The sequence below is a fragment of the Orbicella faveolata genome, unplaced genomic scaffold (genome assembly GCF_042242905.1).
Source record: "Orbicella faveolata isolate gen_17 unplaced genomic scaffold, um_ofav_v1 contig_13, whole genome shotgun sequence".
NCBI classification, from domain to species: Eukaryota; Metazoa; Cnidaria; class Anthozoa; order Scleractinia; family Merulinidae; genus Orbicella; species Orbicella faveolata.
In genome coordinates, this window is record NW_028301540.1 from 19,454,975 (window position 1) to 19,475,000 (window position 20,026).

The 20,026-nt window shown below is 38.3% G+C and overlaps 2 protein-coding genes across 3 annotated transcripts in view; both read right to left on the minus strand.

The window, feature by feature from the left end:
• Positions 1–15,448, minus strand: part of LOC110050848 (adenylate cyclase type 5-like) — a 205,222-nt gene extending 189,774 nt beyond the window's left edge. The window contains exons 1-2 of the mRNA XM_089284950.1: positions 14,107–15,448; positions 856–1,005 (exon numbers count right to left, since the gene is read on the minus strand). Of these exons, the coding sequence (XP_089141076.1) occupies positions 856–1,005; positions 14,107–15,075 (1,119 nt within the window). The 5' untranslated portion in view covers positions 15,076–15,448. The remainder of the gene's footprint in view (positions 1–855; positions 1,006–14,106) is intronic.
• LOC149115467 (uncharacterized) overlaps positions 1–20,026 on the minus strand; it is a 309,029-nt gene that overhangs the window by 228,787 nt on the left and 60,216 nt on the right. The gene's annotated exons all lie outside the window — the stretch shown is intronic.

Genomic DNA, 20,026 nt, shown 5'->3' on the forward strand with positions numbered 1-20,026 from the left:
TTCCAGAGCAATACCGTGTCATATCGCATGCTTTTGCCATGTTATATCCCACTCTTAGCGTGACATCAACACATTTAATTGAACAAAAGCTTCAACGTGTAAAACCGTGCCAAACAAAGCTACTGTGACACTTAATGTTCTGCTTATTTCATTTGCGCCCATCCGTGTCATATGTCATGCTTAGCGTGCCATGTCATCGCATACATTCCTGTGTCATCACCTTTTTATCCATTTTCCCATGGAGGGTCACATATTTTCTTAGGTTTGTCTAAACTACTGCTCGCATTCTTGTGTCTTGTGTTAATACACCCCACAAGTGGTTGTTTAATACATGATAAATGTTTTATATTCGGTTGAGCGGGGTGAATAAGAATATAAATAGAGATAATTGCAGTCTACTATACTTCATGCTGTCAGGGGGACTAAGACAAGTACAGAGAGCTTAATTATTTTTAGACACTGACTAAGGCTGCTCTATTTCACATGTAACACCCCGCCTGGCCTGACTATTTAACAATTAGACCCGTAGCCTGCAAGGGCTCAGGTCAATAGCCCATAAGGCGAAACCGAATGGGCTATTGACCCATGGCCCTTGAGAGCAGAGGGTCTAATTGTTTTAGTATCACCCAATTAGTCGGACACTGAGAAAAGGCAATAATACAGGTAGCAAATGCAAGTTGAAGAAATATTTATTTCGGAATAAAATGAAAGAGAGCATCACGCTCGATTGCGCCAATTTCGTTACTTGAGGACTACTACTAATAGTCCTCTCGTAGAGTAGCTAATTAAAATGCAGGATTTGCATTAGTCCACTAGTTAGGTGATACTAAAGCATGTTATGCAAACATACAGTACCTGGTTCTGGTTTTCTTTCATAATGGTCAACCGTGATTCTATGCATCTTCTAGTTTCTAGAAAAGCTCGACGCTGAGAAATCTCTGTTGGATACTTCGTAAAAACGCCTGTTATGTTGGCACATATGAATATGAACAGATTGCCGACAAGCTGTGGAAAACAAAATATACATGCAAGAAAGAGATTTAATGCACATAAAATAGGTTTAACCAAATGTTTGAGGATAGTTACTAAGGAAGCCATTTAAGTCCTCTACACTGTTCCTTGACTCTAGCTTTTAAAGCATGAAGTCAGTTAACAAATTAGAACAGCTTTCAATTGGGTGTCATAAAAACAAGACCATCATAGCAGGGCTGCCAAGTGGAGCCCCACACTCATTTCAGAAAGAAAATGAAACCTGTGAGTTGATTTTGTCATGGTTATCATGGCTAGCGGTATTGCTTGTGGGTGTGTACGCACGACGATGACAACGGCAGAGTCACGCAACATGGACACCATACTCCAGCCAATAGGTTGACAGAGACATGTAGCCTTGGTTTATAACCTACTTCTCTGATATTGCACATCCCTGTTATGGACAATTGACACCTGTCAAAAGAAGGTATCCACTGACCAGTATCATGTGACAATATTGCGGGCTCAAGTTTAGAGCTCGTTGAGGTCAAAAATTGACCGCTGACCAAGTGCTGGTTTTCGATTGGATCGCAGGTTCATGTCAGGTTAACTTGTAATCAGGGCCAAGTTGTTCCAAAGCTGGTTAACGCTAACCCAGGATTAAAAGTTACCGTATTTACCCGTGTATTAGTCGATCCCGTGTATAAGTCGACCCCCAATTTTTGAGGCCAAAAACTAGATTTTCTTAATTTCCAGGTAAGAATTTCTTGGAAAACTTATCTTGTATTTCTTAAAATTATCTTTCAGCTACCACAGATATGTAAACAAATCACAGCATGTTTCAATGCGCAGTTTTAAAGCTTATTATGGCACGTATACGAGCGTTATACCCAGTTTAGCAACACATGTGCATGCAGACTTTTCGATGATAATTTTTGTAAAATGCTCACAAAAATCAAACGTAAGGATTTCAAACAAGCCTTTTTAAGTGTGAAGAGATTAAAAGTGGCTTTATAAGACAGGCAAAACATCAAGGAAGCTCACGACTTTCAGAACGACGCCATAAACAAAGTGCAAAGCGTGTGTTGGGAACTTGGTAGTCAAGCCTTGAAATCGGTCAAGTACTGGTACAGAAGTCCTCGCACTCGTATCCTGCCAGGTTACCAAGCAGAGAAGTTCCAAGCGTGAAAGATATTTTCTCCGAGCGGCTTTACCACAGCTTTATTTAAAGGAAAAATATTGGTTCTTTATGACAAAATTGAGCCAGTGAGTGTCTACAAGATCCAGGTTAAAATTTAACGAATAAATGTTGATGCATTTTAACTTGAAGCTCTGATATGGAGAGACAGATCGCTAAGCGAACGTATGTTGTAAACTGTGCTGCCGCTTATCACATGTTTGTTAACATTGAAAGACAATTATTATGCTAATTATTTGACTGGCGCTTGGATCTCAAGTTTTGACCCATGTATAAGTCGAGGGCGAATTTTTGGACTGATTTTTAGGTCTTGAAAGGTCGACTTATACACGGGAAAATACGGTAACCAAGGTATAAATTCTTCTTGTATACAAATGTTTTTCACTGCTTTTGCTTTGTGTAGTTTGAAAGATTATCCAAACTCAAAACAGAAGTCCAAACAACATAAGCAGAAAACCTCACCACAAAGTTCAAAACTTAATCAAAATTCTGATTTATCCTCAGTTAGCTTAAGGAGTAGGTCACTCCAGAAACCATGTATTTTTTTCCATCACCAATAGAAAGTTCACATTGAGTTGAGTTACTCACCGTTGTTTTAGCTCCTGGAGTGGATGCGATCCCAATCAAAAAGAAGTGAAAAGTTCGACACCGGGAGCCACCATTTTGAAAGGATCTTGAAGGCCAGGCCACATATCCGTGACGTCATTCCGTCCGAATAGGCGCAAAGCTCAAAGGCTAAAGCTCTTCTTTTCTGTTCTAAATTCAGTTGAGCTAAAAAATTCGGCCCAGGTTGTAAAACCGGAACCAAAAAGGATAGGGAAAGAGGAGTTACTTTCCTTAACTTGCCTAAAAAGAACAAAAAATTGCCAAAGAAGTGGTTCGAACAGCTACGTCGGGATGAGAGATTCATGCCAAAAAAACTCGAAAATGCGTATGTGTGCAACGAGCACTTCACAGATGACTGTTTCAAAACTCAATACCGATTTGAACTTGTGGCTGGAAACAAAAGAAGGAGGTCATTGAAGAAAAATGCTTTCCGACAATTTTTCAACAGTAGGCCCTTGTAAGGGCATGTATTGCAAGCGAATGGCACATCGCAAGGAACAAAAAGAAGTAGCTATCAGTTATACTTTTCATTTCTAAAAATATTTTTGCCCGGCAGAACTGTTGTTGACTTGATTGGGTAAATATTATCTCTGCGCAAGAAATTGAAGCTCCTTGCTGGACTACAGGGCTCAAATTTCAAGAAAAAACCTTGGGGCAAGCCCGCCCCTAAGTTTTCAGGTTTAGTCACCAGCACAAGTATTTTAGTTGCCAAAAATTTTTGACCCTTCAGACAATATATTTTCACGAAAAAAATGCTAAAACAGCATGAATCACAGGTCAGTTTTATGTATAATCAGTTTACTGCTTTTTTTTTCTATAACAACAGGGAAAATGGCTGAATGAAACTCTTTTCTTCATTTACCAGTTTTACCAGTATTTATACAAAAAGCTTCCATGTAACAAGCTTTAATTCATTATATTTCGTAGACTGGCACTAGGGTTTCAGTGTTTTCGTGTTTTCGCGTTCATTGATGCATAGCGACTGCATGCATTTTTTGGAAGTGATTTATTAAATTTCTTAGGGTACCGTGGGAACTTCAAATGCCCTGCAGATTTCTTTAAAATTACAAGTCAGACAAACCCGGTACGGTTTTCTTTTATCAAAAAAGTATTTTTTTGCTTTATAAATCTCTTGTGTGGGCCAAAATCAGAACGAGTTTAATAATCTGCCTTCACAACCAGGGATGAATTAAAATACTTACATATTTTTAAATGCTGTCCAATTTGATTTGGAATACATCGGAAGAAGTGGTAAACTGTACATCAGTCCTATCTGCATACTGACAATTACCAATAACAAGTCATGCTATAGCGAAATCCGATATCCGCATGTAAATAATATTTTGTCTGAAAAGTGTTACAATTTGTTTTCAATTTTATCAACACGATTAATCATTAATTAATCCTTTGAATACCAACTACGCATATATGCGTAATTAATGGTCGTGCTCTTTGTACTACTTGTCACGTCATCAATTTAAATGTCATCAGATATTCTTGATAAGCTGATAGTAGTGCTAGGCTAGCCCTTTCCGCACAATGGTCAGGTTTAGATATCGACGACATTCCGACGTCGCAAATCAAAAAACAAGGTTATCAGTTTTGGTGCAAAAATGGTGGTAAAATGGTCCACAACACCTATAATTGATCAAGGTCCATTTCTAGGCTTTGCCCGTAATTAACGTCCAACTTTTCACTGCAGCCAGAAAGAACATACAATGCAAAAGGTAGCAAGTGTAAAAGGGCAGAGAAAAACAGAAAGGAAAGGGCCAACAAACAAAATTGAGAACAGTTAATGGCAAAAAAAAAAAAAAAAAAAGTCCAAATTTTGGCTTATGCGCATGCCCGAAATTGAAGTTTTGCTCAATTTCGTACCTAATCCTCGAAAAAGCTCTCCTTTTAGCAAAAAAAGCTTTTTTAGCACAACTTAGGCTTATTTAGCATCATGGCAGCTAAAAAACCTGACTAAACAGCTAAAAACGGTATTTTTTGGCAAAAGCTTGGTATTCAAAGGGTTAAGGACAGTTTTTTTGCATTCACATCATTTTGGGGAATTACAGCTGCTAATGAAAGCAAATCTACAGTAAAAAATGAAGCTTTAATTTTACTGCATGCTTTGTCAAGTAACGAGGCGAGTAAACACGACACATGCGATAGGGATAAACACACTAGCAGAGTGAATTTTCCTTCATCAGCTAATGTTTACGCATGTAAAAGTTGCATATACTTTTTTCTTTTATCCAAAATCTATTGCATATGCTTAGCTTTCCAACAATACAAATTACAATTCTCACAAAAAATCTTAAGTAATGATAAGGAATGTCGTCAATTTCACATTTCACATCAAAGATGTCGATTTCACTTGGCATATTACATGTAAAGTCACTGCCTATTTCAGAAGAGTCCACATAGTCCATGAGTGTAAAGAAACCTGGCAAACATGTACGAGCAGGGGCAAAAAGTATCCAAATTTTATAAGTAAAAACACAGACTTGTGAAGTGAAAAGCATTCGCCCGATTTAAACACCCCATTGAAAACTCATCAGTTTCTGTGATACCAGAACTCCCTCCGCATTGAACCACCAGTAAAATAAAAATGGAGACAAATCAGATCAAAAACATTATACTGGGGATTTATTTAAGCCACCAATTCAATTCTGAGAGCAATATACAATTATAAATAAACTTCCTCTTCTGCTAACTGCATCCACTGCAACTGTACCTTCCATTTTGGTGACCTACTCCGGCTGTTCTCGGCAGCAAACACATTCTCATTGCGTCGGCATGGTTGCTTATCTCTCACAAGTACACCACAGAGCATTTTCCAACCAATCGTTCCATTCAACTTGATTATTATCATCCCCAGAATCACTAGCACGTTCTGGCTTCAAGCTCAGCCATACTAAAGCTCAAAGAAACAAACACATTCTTGCACGGAATGACGTCACGGATATGTGGCCTGGCCTTCAAGATCCTTTCAAAATGGCGGCTCCCGGTGTCGAACTTTTCACTTCTTTTTTGTTAGGATCGCATCCACTTCAGAAGCTAACACAACGGTGAGTAACTCAACTCAATGTGAACTTTTTATTGGTGATGGGAAAAAAAACATGGTTTTTGGAGTGACCTCCTTTAATAAGGCTTTGAACGACCCGGCCCAGGAGCTCCGCTTTTAGGCTTCCCTAAATCTATTTAGAAAACAGTCCTAAGAAAATAAGTGTGCTGATTGGCTAAAACTCTTGTTTCTATAACTTGATAGAAACACAGAACTAGCACAAGCTGTTGACGTAATGATGGTACAAGCAGAGAGAATTTACATTTTGATAACCAAAGTGAACAAGTTGTTTTCCTTTTTTTCATCGAGGTGTTTTCTAAAGGAAATAGAAAACGTGTTCTCTGTGTTTGTATCGAGTTTTAGTATAAATCTTGAGTAGCATAGCAGTGTGCCTTTGTTAAGGTATCATGGAAGGTGGATTGAGAGTGTTTGGAAATCGCGCTCTTATGCTGGCCCTTTGAAAGAAAACCCCATCAACCTGTACATTTTCTGAAAGCTTAATAGTTATAGAATACAATCATTTTGCAGTGATATTAAAAGAAATACCCAGAAACATGGCTTTGGTTAGCCTGGTTCGTTTCTGCGTGTGAATTATCAGAGCGACACAATTAACATCAGAAATGTTTTCTCACAGATCACCCTCAAAAAGGGTGACAGCAATTTTCCAGATGTGGTTTGGTGTTTTGTTTTTCTTTTTACACCTTCCTAAAGTTTGATATTTTCAATGCGGACATTTCCTTCTACTAAAGAGGCCATAACCTTGAAACAGAAGCGAAATTAACCAAAGCCTGAGACCCATTTTCAAAGGAGGTATCCTGGAACCTACCTGCCAATTTTCAGCCAATTCCGTCAGAAGAGACACATAAACGAACTAAAAATGTTCCTCCTTACATGCAGTTTTATTTCATTGAGAAAAAGACAAAAATCCTTTTGTGAGATTGGTATGGTAAGGTGTTTAAAAATCTCCTCTGCACTGACAGATGGCTTATGACAACTTGAAATAACAGACATCTACAATTCTGGCACAGAAACCCATCCCAGTGAAATCATCCAAGAAACGACAAACTTCCAACAGGTTTGTATTTAAACTGCTACAATTTCTTTTACTTAGAAGATTTTGGCAGTGGCATTGGTGTTATGTTGCTCAAGTTTAGGCTTCTTCGCTCTCCAGACATTTTTTGAAACCATGTCTCATGAAGCCAAAAAGAGGAAATCTCGAGGTCTACATCATCTACATCTACATCTGCCCTTGACTCTCTCATTGCGGAAGTTTCGGAATTGCATCCATTCTCTAGCAATTTCGTGCAACTAGCACTTGTTGTCGTTTGATCTTCAGCTTCTTTGGCGGGACTAGTGTCTACAACTTCCCTCAACTATTGCTCTTGGTTACAGTGCAACCCATGGTCGCTCAACTCAGTGCCAAAGATCTTGTTCAACGCCGAACCTGTGGGTTTTCGTGCATTTTCGTCTTGACATAAAGAAAATCTGACAAGAACAGAAGCTAACTTGCAATGAAACAACCAGATCGAGAACAGTTTGCGTGCACAAATGAAATATCACACTGCAATTTGCATTACACATGACAACTGGCAGTGAATTTTAATTAGGTGTCGACGCGCCATAAGGAGTTAATGAGAATCAAAAATAGTTTTTCTCTATATCTTAAAAGTAAAACAGCTTTTTATCTCATTCTTTTTACTCGGGCTTCCATAGGAAAGCCCAAATCTTAAAATGCAAGCGTTTTGGTCGCCAAAAGGAGGGTCATGGTCCCAGGCGTTCCATGCGTAGACCATGGAAACTGGGGACGAGAAACATGACATTGCTCGCTCTTCGTGACAGAATGCCGTATTTTGTGAAGGAAGTTTTGGCAAGAATCGCACCTTATACGTTCATCTAACATACAATGAGGTCGATCATTTTCAGAAAGGGTCGGTCCACGAATTATATTGCTTGAAAGCCAGCCAGTTAAGCAAAGTTCACGCTCAAAACATTCTCGTGAGATGACAATTAACTGAGCCGATTGCGGTATGAATTCAATCTACGAAAACACTGGCAAAAAATAGGCCGTCAATGACGGTATGTGGCTACTACCGTTATTATTTAGAACATTGCAGTAAAACAAATCATATTGCAATAAAACGAGCTAAATATGAAAACATTTTTGGACTCGTAGCTCATTAAAAACATGTGACTTGTTTCTTGCACCGCGCAAAATATGTCGATCTCCAATGTTGTAAGACTTTCGGTAACTTGACTTAAATACCTTACCTCCAAGTTGGATGCTTTCTAGTAGGGTGTAGGAAAAAAAATTATCTGTGAATTTGGAGGCACATTGTGCGGGAGAATTAAACCTTCGATTGTGCAGGGAATTGTGCGGAATTATTGACGAACCAATGTTCTTGCCAAGTCCTAAGGAAAATCTGCATTGACGATAGTTTAGCCAGTTATTTCACTAGTAGTTCAAATATATTTAGCAGTCTTAATTAGCAATCACCAATTCGTTTAGAAAACTGTCTGACTGCAAAAGAAAATCATGTTGCATGACATGAACTAGACGAGCATGAAACCAAAATAAATAGCAAAATAGAATGCAGCATCTTCCCTTTTAAATGAGAGTCCTTTTTAAAAAATACTCTTGCCTTGATTCAATAAAAATATGTAGCTTGAATATTTCTTCATAAACTGTGTTAAGGGTCGCAAATTCTTGGAAGATATCCGCAAAATACACAACTTGAAAGTTTATACAAATTATGTGCAATGCAATTTGAGCCTAGTCACAGGACTGTTGTTTTCGCGAAGGAGTTTATCATGATTCATTTTGGCTCTCTAAAAAGGGATTATTCGCTCTCCAAAGAAGATATGACTCTTGAAAAGGGTTTAAGATCGCAACACGGTAAAGATATCCAGCTACACAATTTACTCGGATCACCACGACCAGTAAACAAACTTCGTACAATTTCTGCTAGCATGTACAAAGTAATCGCCGTAAGTTGTAAAAAGACCTTTCTTTGCAAACAACTTTTCCATCAATCCATAGACAGCTGTGCCTCATTCTTGAATCAAAATGGTTTAAACTCACAACTTGTGATAGGATGAGGAGGATCCTAAACGAAGCAACTTGAATAGTAAATATCTAAGCGAAACTCTTGTGCTAAAATATCCTGATTCTTTAGTTTGCTTTTATTGTGTCCAATACGTGTTTTCGTAAAGTACAATTTGATACTGTGGTACGAAGCCCGAGTAAACGCTCTTAGAACGTCTAGTTGCAAAATATTTATCTCAGTCTTCTCAATTTCACCAGCAAAAATAAGATTTTTCGCATTTTTCATAAAAATTCACCTACCATGATACCTTAACAAAATGACGGCCGCTTCTTAGCATTTTCAAAGTGTCTGTGAAGAGGATTTAGATAAAGTTTTGAGCCACTAGTTGATTTATACTAAAACACAACTGGCGCCCATTTTATGAAGCTTGATTTGGCATAGAAATTTTCGTAGAGCTCTATGACTCTACACTTTTGTCACATCTCCTCCTACGTGTTGGAAAGATACATTACCTCCAACTTCATAGCTTTTACCATAGTTGTGTATTGTTACTATGGTTACCTGCCTATTTCGTAACATTTGATTTCAATTTGTAGCATATTCTTCGCATATATCTCATATATATTTAAGTGTTATTAGTGTTATTACGGTTTACAGTGTTTTCATCATTTTCAATTTAAAATTCTGTATTGAGTCCACCATCTACACTCTACCCTTTACGGTTCTCTGTACGGGCATAGAGGCTAACAGTTATTGTAGCAAATATTAAAGCACTTGGGGAATGTTTAGTATTATTACGGTTTGCAGTATTTTAATAATCTTTTTAGCTCGATGCTATAGTTCTATCATCTACATTCTACTCTCTGTGTTCTCCAGCTACTCTCTTCAATCTATGCTCTATGCTCCACAATCTACCATCTACCCTCTAGGTCCATCTACACTCTACGTTCTACCAGCTACTGTCTTCGATCTACGCTCTATGCTCTACAATCTATCATCTACCCTGTAAGCCCATCTATGCTCTACTCTCTATGTTCTACTAGCTATTCACTCTACACTCCACCATCTACCATCTATCATCTACCCTCTAAGCCCATCTAGGCTCTATTTTCTACATTCTACCAGCTACTCACTCTATGTTCTAAGATCTACCATCTACCCTCTAAGCCCATCTACGCTCTATTCTCTTCGTTCTACCAACTACTCTCCTCAACCTACGCTCTATGATCTACCCTCTAAGCCAATCTGCTTGGAAGGTTACTGGAATTTTTTAATTTCTTTTTCTAATTTTTTAATTTTTTCATTTATTTCCGACACACTTCGTCTCTATCTGAGACTTCTTCAGGGAATGATTTAAGCGTGCCTAAGTTTAACTTCCCACGGAAGTGAATAACTGCTGAAACATGCTGTAAACGGACATTACAAGAAACGCCTTCATGCACATGTTACTGCGTGTTGTTATATTTTGGGAGCCATACAATTAGCAGGGATGCAAATAACAGTCGGTCATTGGACATTGGCTGACCAAAATTTGCTCACGTCCGACGAAATCCGAACTGTGGTCGGACATGATGTCCGGATAATTTTTTTATCATAAATCATTTTACGGTAAGGTTGAATAAAAATCTACCTTGACTAAATCTTACTCTTTTTAGTGATGTCCGACACCAATTTGTTTTGACTGACCAAGATGGGGTCTTAGTAGGACATATGTCCTTTCGAGAGAAAAAAAATTATTTGCAGCCAATGATTAGCGTTAACTGTATGGCCCCAAAAATATTTTAAAAAGTTAAAAAATAATTTAAAAACATTAAAAAAAGATTAAAAAATTAAAACATTAAAAAAAGACATTTTTGTTTGGAAGGGTCCCAAAGAAACCCTATTAGAGTTTCTTAGTTGTCTCTATATCAAGAATGATCGTATCAAATTTACGTACTATGTTATTGATGGAAGTAGTATTTCATTTCTCGATTTATTTCTTTACAAAGATGCTAATTTTAGAACTCTGCAGTTTTACTGTTTACAGATATTTACTACTTAAGTTGCTTTGATGAGTATTGTATGGGTCCGCAAATGATCCCAGGACCGCAAATGATCCCAGACCGGAAATGATCCCCATATTGGACCGCAAATGATCGCAATCAAAAAATAAGGAATGGCATGGATGGTGGGATTGTGTGGATAGGAAATTGGCGTACGTGAATAATGATGTTTTTATCAAAGCCATCTTATAATTATAATGGCTTACAACTTGCTTTTTTTTCATACTTTCAACTAAATTTTGTTGCTAACTACGATGTTATGAATATCACTACTCAATCATCAACTTGGCTTGCATTTCTTTGCAATTCTCAGTAAAATTATGATCAGTGCAACATACGCTACATATCCTCCTTTGTTAAACATTGATATTTGGGTGTTATAGTTAAATCACATTTTATCAGCCATTAACGCCACTCGTCAAAAGTTTTAAACTAACATCTAACCATGAAGCAACTATTACGGAAGACGCTGTCTGAGTAGACCCACAAGCCTACAACGTTTCATCACTCTGTAAAACACCTAGTGTGTAGCACTGGAAATTTGAACAAATTTATTTCATAATTTTTAATTGGTCGTATTTTGGCTTTAAGTCCTCGGAAATGACTACTTAAGTATTCTAAGAAGCCAAAATTCCTAGCTACAGTTATGAAGTTCAGCTTCATGACCAAGCAAAGCCAAGACTTGCGCTTTGTTTTGACAATTAGCTGTCTGATAGATGTTTGATACTATCGCCACCGGAATTTCAAGAATGTTTACAAGCATGTGTTTTTCTAAGACATCTAATTCAATAGATCATCTTCACGTGATGTGTTTTTATCCTCATCAGGCATAAGAGGCAGTATATTTATATCTGTTTACAAGAAGCGTGTTTCATTTGGAAACCAGAGTATTTTGAATTTCAGGGTTACAGAGGTTGCGTGACACAAAGCTACGATCAAGTTTGTTGAAAAATATATACTTATCTCATGATTTTGAGCCTTTTTAGAAGTTAGAGCATTAGGAAAAGTGCTTATGTAAATGCTTGTTTGTTTAGTACTGATAATCAGTCTCCCAGAAAGCCAAAGTAAGTTCCAGATGCTTACACTATATTCCGGCCACCATATTGGTGTACCACGGATGTACTACCATGGCGTTTTCTTTCTGGGCTCTGTAAATTTCTGGGAAACATTTACGACAAATATCTGAAGTTTGGGGAAACGCACAGGCCCAAAAATTGGAGAAGAGTCTTATTTAGCTATCTTCTATAGCGTACATCACAATTTCTTAGCTTTTTCCATTGGTTGGTTTTTGATTTATTATTTTTTTTATTGCATGACAATGAAAACGATCTGTTTTTTTGAAGAACAAAACAGCAACTGTGGAACATTTTTTTTGTAAAATGATAGAATGTTTTTTTTAGTTCATAATTCTTGTACATGTTCTCACCTTCCTCTGATATAAATCCATGCCATTCCTTATTTTTTGATCCGGATCATTTGCGGTCCAATATAGGGATCATTTCCGCCCGGGATCATTTGCGGTTCAATTTGGGGATCATTTGTGGTCCGGGATCATTTGCGGTCCTGGTATCATTTGCGGACCCGTACAGTATCCTCTTTATCCAATTGCATGTTGTTTGCCTCATCTTCCAAGTTCTGCTTACGACGATTCTTTAATTTTTCAACATCCGAGTTGTTCCTCTCAGCATCATGATTTGATTTTTGTCTGTGTTTTTGTAGTTTGAACTCGTAAATGGCTCCTTTGTTATCTTGTGAGAACGAGCATGAACTTTGCTTATCCGGCAGGCTGTCAAGTAATATAATTTGTGGGCCAACCCATTCCAAAAATGATTGACATCTTCTTTGAGTCTTTTCCAAACTTTCCTCACAAATCACAGCATTCTCACAAAGAGCAAGAGCTGTCGCATTTTCATCCCCAGTTTCCTTGCACCACGCTAGGAACGCCTGGGACAATGACCCCCCATTTGGCGACCAAATATGACGACGACAACAACGACAAACGGCTTGCATTTTTAGACTTAGGCTTTTCTACGGAAGCCTGAGTTAAAACTACCCAGTAGCTTTTGTCATGCCCTTTGCCTATCTACCATAAAAATATGAGCGAAATCAAATTTTTCACCCTTATTGCAAAATTAAGAATTTGTCTGATTATTTACAGGCAGGCACTCTTAAGTGGTATCTTTTAGAGGTCTAATGAAGCTCGAGCAACGTCCACATTAGTCTCCCTTAGGAGTTAAATTCATATTTTCCGATGAGCATCCCTTGCCTTTTCATACGGGAGTTACCACCCCTTCCCCCCCCCCCCCCCGAGGTTTCCAAATGTCTAACAGGAAGTGAAGGAGTGAAGGAGTGATGGAGTGAAATCGTTCCACCACTACAACTTGGAAAATAATATTTTCCAAGTTTAAAAACGACCCAGAAATTTCAAATTTTCATCCAAGAATCACTGCTTCTAACTTGTGTTGTTTACTTTCCATTCTTTGTAATCCTGCCATCAAGAACTCTCCACACCAATAAAATAAACAAATTATAGCAGGAAAATGCTTTGAATTATGACTACAAATCACAAACAATCAGCAAAAACGTCCTTAGGACTCCATCTCATTCACCCTGACAATCAGCCAGAGAGCATGACACACACACATAAATTGCTGACCCACATTAAAATATAACCTTGGAAGCAGCCCCAAAATGATTCATATTCCTCTGATAGCAAACTACCCTTAAATTTACAAACAAATTGTTCATGTGATTTTAGACATGTACCACGGGAAATAACGCACGAGTTTTTTTTTTTCCGATTTTAACCAGCTGTTTATTGTAATTAAAATATGTCGCTATTCCACCTGCACTTGAAATAAGCAGTGCAAGAAATCCAATCACTTTTTTCTCGGATTCGCAAAATATATAAGTAAAAAAAATGGAATTACCATTGTGACATGAACAAAGAGGTTTGCAAAGCCGGCACACTATTTTCTAAGTAGAGAAAACTCCAAGGTTTCAAGTAGGCTCTTTTACAATACACTTGCCATGAGCTCGAGCATCACGTTTTCTACACACTGTAAACACAGATCATAAATTATTTACGCTACGAGACATGATGGGAAGCCGCTAGCTTCCACGGCACTGCAAAATATCGCAAAACACATAACAACACGGGAATAAACCAAAAGCGAAAATTAAAAACGTGCTTACCAATCTCGTAAGATTCGTATCATTGCTATTCATGGCTGCGCTTGATATTAGATGGATAGCAGGAAGAAGACAACCTCCGAAAACAGCAATTCTCATCCTTACTGGTAACATGGTGTAAGTCATATAAACGAAGAAGGCTGCCAGCCATACGCCATCCGACGGTGAATAAAGGCTTTTAACATGACTAGGATCCGCAAATTCCCATGGTGGACAAACTACCGCAGCTAGTACAAATCCACATGAGATGGCAAGTAAAATATACGAGACCCAGTTCAAATGGCTCTGAGATGAACCACTTCTGTTCACAATCAAAGCAAGCAAGATGTACGCAACGGCGAATATACACAGAGTGATGCCTTCGGCATTGGTTTTCGCTGGCATTTTATTTTCCATACCGAACTGCAACCCTATTAGAATAAAAGTCAAAATAAGTAGCAGCCCAATGAGCCAGCTCATAAACTTCTGGTTCAAGCGAAACACGTAACGCTGATACAGGCCCTCGAGCTTTTCCGATTCGAATCGCTTTGACTTGAAAACCCGCGTAAATAATGTCCAGTCACCACAACAGGAATCCTCGCATATATGTTCACCTTTCAAAGCTTCAGGATCCCTCAAACCAAACTGTTTTCCATTTTTAACGTTAACGTCTGGAAATCCATTCGTTACATTATCCTTCTGAGAAATTTCATTTTTGCTGGTTCTAATGTTAGCATTTTCTTCAACACCAACTTCCACCGACCTAAGTCGAACTTCGGCCGATCCGTTGCTTTCCATGCTAGTCAATGTCTTTTGTCCTTCACTGGCAGTCCTTTTCGGAGACGCAGGCTTATTTCTGTCAGTTACATTCTTGTTTAGGTCGCTTTGTGAAGCGCTTATCTGTGGTTTCCCTTCTGTTTCCTCCTCCCAAGCTCTTCTCGATGGTGTCGAAGACCTTCTGTTGAAAGCAGTAGAGTCAGACTGAGCTGACATGTTCACCGACTGAATAATAAATTTACGGGCCTAGTTTGGCGTTCACGGTAAGCTAATGTGGCCCCTTTCATGAAAATTCTTTTAACACTAAGTCTCAAAAATTACTGAGGACCGTAGCAACCGAATTCTAAAACTTGTCGGGTTCACAGGGCACCAAAACAAGTGAACAACCTTTCGCCATTATTCGCGCTCTGGTGTAACAGAACGGTAAATCTGTTTCACAAAGTGCGTCAAAAGAGTTTTTGTTTCGTTTTTAACACCGCATCTATGCCTCTGGGTATTTTTGGAGCCACTAAATTCTCGTGTAAGAGATAAGCTGCACCTTCGTCAAACCAAAAGGACGAGAGGGTCTGAGAGATGGACTTGTTTTGTCCACGTGATCGGTCTGGCCTTTCTGATTGGATAGGTTCTATTCGTTCTAATTTATGGTAAAACACCAAAAAAATGTGGGGATTATTTATGCTTTCTCTGAGTGTCACTCTACTTCATGGAATTCCCTGTTCTCTTTGGTTAGGCAATCAGATGGGAACGTCAAATGTCATATGTAAAAGTGGCGGATATCATAACGACAATGTATGGTCGTAAAAGCAATTTTCAGAAAGGAAACAACATTTTTCGTTTTACAAAACATGTTTCGACATTCCTGTCATCTTCAGTTGCAAATATTCGACGGTTGTACATTTGAATTTTCACCGTATACGTGATTACGTTATAGAATTACGCCATAAGATCAGTTACGTTAACAATATTCAAGTATTCAATATTCCAATATTCAAATTGTTAACGTGACTGATCTTATGGCGTAATTCTATAACGTAATCATGTATACAGTGAAAATTCAAATGTGCAACCGTCGAACATTTGCAACTGAAGATGACATAGGAATGTCGAAACATGTTTTGTAAAATGAAAAATGTTGTCTCCTTTTTGATAATAGGAGACTTTAGATTTGAGTACCAGTACGAGATGAAGTACGAGAACGACTTTTCAATTCCAGTTTGCAGGCTTCGCATCATCAAATCACATACCCATCTCATTTCACGAGCTACCATCTCTGCCTAAAACCAGCATGAAGAGTGAGGGCTCTAGAAACGTCACTGGTTTGAAATTCGGAAATCGTACTCGTACTCAATCTCGTACTCGTAGTCCAATCTAAGAGGGTGGTAAAGGGTATTTTCGTGACCCGTGATCGGCCCTTTTTATTTCCTGTGGATCGTGATTTCCATAGTCGCCGTGAACCGTGGATTTTTCACAACGTTCTCTTTTATTTTCCGTGAAGCGTAAAATGCCAATGTTGTGTTTTTCGTGAATTGTGAAAGAGCTACTTTATTTTCCGTGAAACTTGATGTATACCCCTCCCCCCCCTTTACCACCCTCGTCTAAAGGTTCCTAAATATGACATCCTAGAAAACTGGCATTGACAAATTTACTCCAGACCATCTTTTTCCAGCTAGAGACCCGATTATCAACCCCCTTATAACAAAATCTCATCTGAAAAAGATGGCCCAGGCTTGTTTTTGAAGAAGAAAATAGTTTCCTCTTAGCTGGGATCGTTGCGCTAATCACAGAACCACTGAATACCACTATTTGAATTTCAGTTCACGCTGCTGAAGGTTTTCATGTAAACTTAATTCGCAGTTTCATTGTGTATCATTGCATTATATTAACATAACTGTAAATACGAGTGTGTACCCTTCGAACTACCTTCCAACCAATGTACGGACTGTCTAGCAGCGGATTTTCAAGGAATAAAAAAGCTCTAGTTGCTCAGTTGTGGTTTTACTTTATCATTCCTTGTCTGTTTTGAGCGAGCGACTGAGAAGGGTTTGTTTATCCTGTAACAAAGTAAAACACCTGCATAACATAACTGGTTTCACAGAGGACATGAAAGGAATAAAGTAAAACATTAGTTCTTTGTAACTGATACTGATTAAAATCAGTGCATGCGAAATGATAAAACTAATCACGAACCGGCCTTACTGGATTTACCAAAACTAACACCTTATGGGTTGAAGCTCTTTAAGAACGACTTCCCGTGAAAGCCGTAAAAGAAAACTATATCATAAATCAGTAAGGTTTTCTTGGTCGTAAATGATGCAAAACGAACTTCGAAAAAATAATACCATGAGCAGTGAACTGAAGGTGATTCCGGAATACGTTGTTCGTTGTTTCATGTTGACTTGTTGCTTTAAGAAAGGATAGAGACCATTTCGAAATCCCCTTCAGTTATCGAAAACGGAGAAAAAGTAGAGATAGGACGAAAATTACCATATTTATTCAACGCAAAACAAGAACGTATTGTCTATTAGCGTCTGTTAGAAATGCAACCCAAATGTAAAGTTCTCTGTTTTCTCGGAACAACTTTTAGTTTCACTGCCTTCATTTATTGCCTATTAAATGAACTATGTTCGAAAAGCTAAGGTCATTTAAATTAGAATATGCTTAAAGACAACCGTTTCTAAACAATCCGTCACGTTAGCTCAATCAGAATAATAATGAACAAAGTGTCGTTCAAACTTACGAACGTTCTATAAGCAAATACTCAAACTTTGACCGCCAGAAACCTAGAGCAAGTCTGTCAGCTGCCCTTTCCTATCATTGCCAAGTATGTAAACTTTTTGCCCGAATATTATCACGAAGACCTAAGAGGACGACTGCGTGATTTTCGATGTCCTTTCACGGTTCATGCTCGACTGTTTTAAGACTGCGAATCTCAGGAGATTCCGTTATAATTGATTTACTGGTGAAAAATAACCATAAACACAGAAAAAGAGGACAAAAAGTTAAAACGCGCAGTAATGACTAGAGCACATTTTCACACTGTCAGCGGGGCACCTCCTGAGCTGGGCCTGACACACTGACCGTCCAAAAAATCATTTCTCAAAATTTCGTCGAAAACTTATCAGTAAAGTAGCTATTATTAGTGAAAGTGTTGCGGTGGGTCTACAGGTTAAAACGGAAACGGAATACTAAAAATTGCTACTCAGAACTAAGAAAAACGTTCAGTATAACTGGAGATGACTTTTTTTTTCGGCCGGGAGTGTAGCCTGCGTAGCTTGGCGGTTTAAGCATTTTTTTAAGCTATTTCTTAAAAGTAAACAACATTTTTCATTTTACAAAACGTGTTTCGACATTCCTGTCATCTTCAGTTGCAAATGTTCCACGGTTGTACACTTGAGTTTTCACTGTATACATGATTAAGTTATAGGTATACGTCATAAGATTTACGTTAACAATTTGAATATTGGAATACACTGGGAACAAAGGCTGCGCGCGCGCCAACAGTAGTTGAAACAAAATCAAAAAATTAAATAAAATAAACAAAACATGAAAAGGAATTAAAAAGAAAGAGGCAAATCTAAGTGTCTCAGCTGTTGGTTTAGAGTTCGAATGATGAAGCGTACTCGTTGTCGATAAGTGTACAGACCACGCTAAACCACATTCGATTTGTTAAGCAGAGCATGAGTCACGACAAGTCCCTGATGACTGCAAGTGCTTGTAAACATGCGAAACCTTGTCCAGCACAAGGTGCTCGCGGACACGTGTACAAATGTGGCGAGTGGTCTCACCAATGCAGCAGGCATTACAGGCAGCACATGTGAATTTATAAACGACACGCGAACTGAGACTCTGCGGCACGGAATCTTTCTCGTTGAACAATGTAGATGTAGATCAGTTTTGTAATAACGTTTAAGCAGCTGTCTTAATTAATATGCGCAACTTTAGAAAAACGGCCAACATAGGGGAGTTAGTAGAAATGTGTAGAAGTTCCATCAGAGCTGAGCGGGCCAGTCCGCACATTTTGCAGGATTGAGATTCATTTTCTTAGAAACATAGCTATGAATAATTTTGTCAATAACCCAGATGGGAAAAAAATTTTTCCGTAAAATCATCTTCATCACGGTTTTTTAAGCAATTTGAGCTTCGCCACTTTCTTTGCACGCTCGAATTGCTTAAAAACCGCCGAGCTACGCTGGTTACCGGGAGTGCAAATCAGTTAAATTCTTGCCCAGATCAAATATAATTTTACCTGAATATACCTTTGTGATGGTGAACTAGTTTAGTCTGTTTGACTCTTCCATAAGAAATGAATATGAAAATGTACCGTACAAATAAAGTCGTGTAAAGTAAAAGTGCTTGCGCGAAGTTTGTGAACATACAATGCTGCAATTGGTTTTGGCCACCTACAGCGGTGCTCAGTACAGTGTGTAACGATGGAAAGAGGTTTGTCGAGTACCCCAAACCAATATGTCTTTGAATGTTTTAATTTGTCCAAAAATCACGAAAGTCTATTTTTGGTTCACAGGTTCTAAATCAAATGCATATTTTATTTGCAGATATTATTTCACCATTTTATGTAGTTGACCCTTTTATAACAGAAACCAAAGCCAAAAGTATTTTAAAATGCGCCTGAAGATATAGGTGAAAAAGAGAGCCGTCTGCCCGGGTACCACATACATATCGTTGTGTCCGTATTCTGTTCTTTAAATATAGTCGACCTTCTACTGTGCATGTAATTAGATTGGTATATTTCGCTCCCTCTTTTTCAATTGAAACAAATCAAATTGCTAAACACCTGGGCCATAGCACAAGGTGGCGGAGCCAATAACTTCATTTGACTGATCGGGTCTTCGTTATGATTTGCCGTAATTTGAGTTAGATGTGGAGAGAATGGAAAACCATTCCAAGTGATTTGTCTATTCCGTTTTCAATTACACACTTGATCTAACATGCTTCTTATCTTATTTCTTTCAACAAAAAAATGAGAAGCAATCTAAGCAGGGTGTGGGAGGCACATTAAAACTGTAATTACGAGTAAGCGATGATAAACAAGACTTCCAGGTAAAACAGATCTATTTATGGGAGATGTTCAAATTTATTTTAATATGCAAATACGTAATACTGTCAAGAGGGTCCACAATAGGGCTCTCAGATCCCGCTTTCCCGCCCA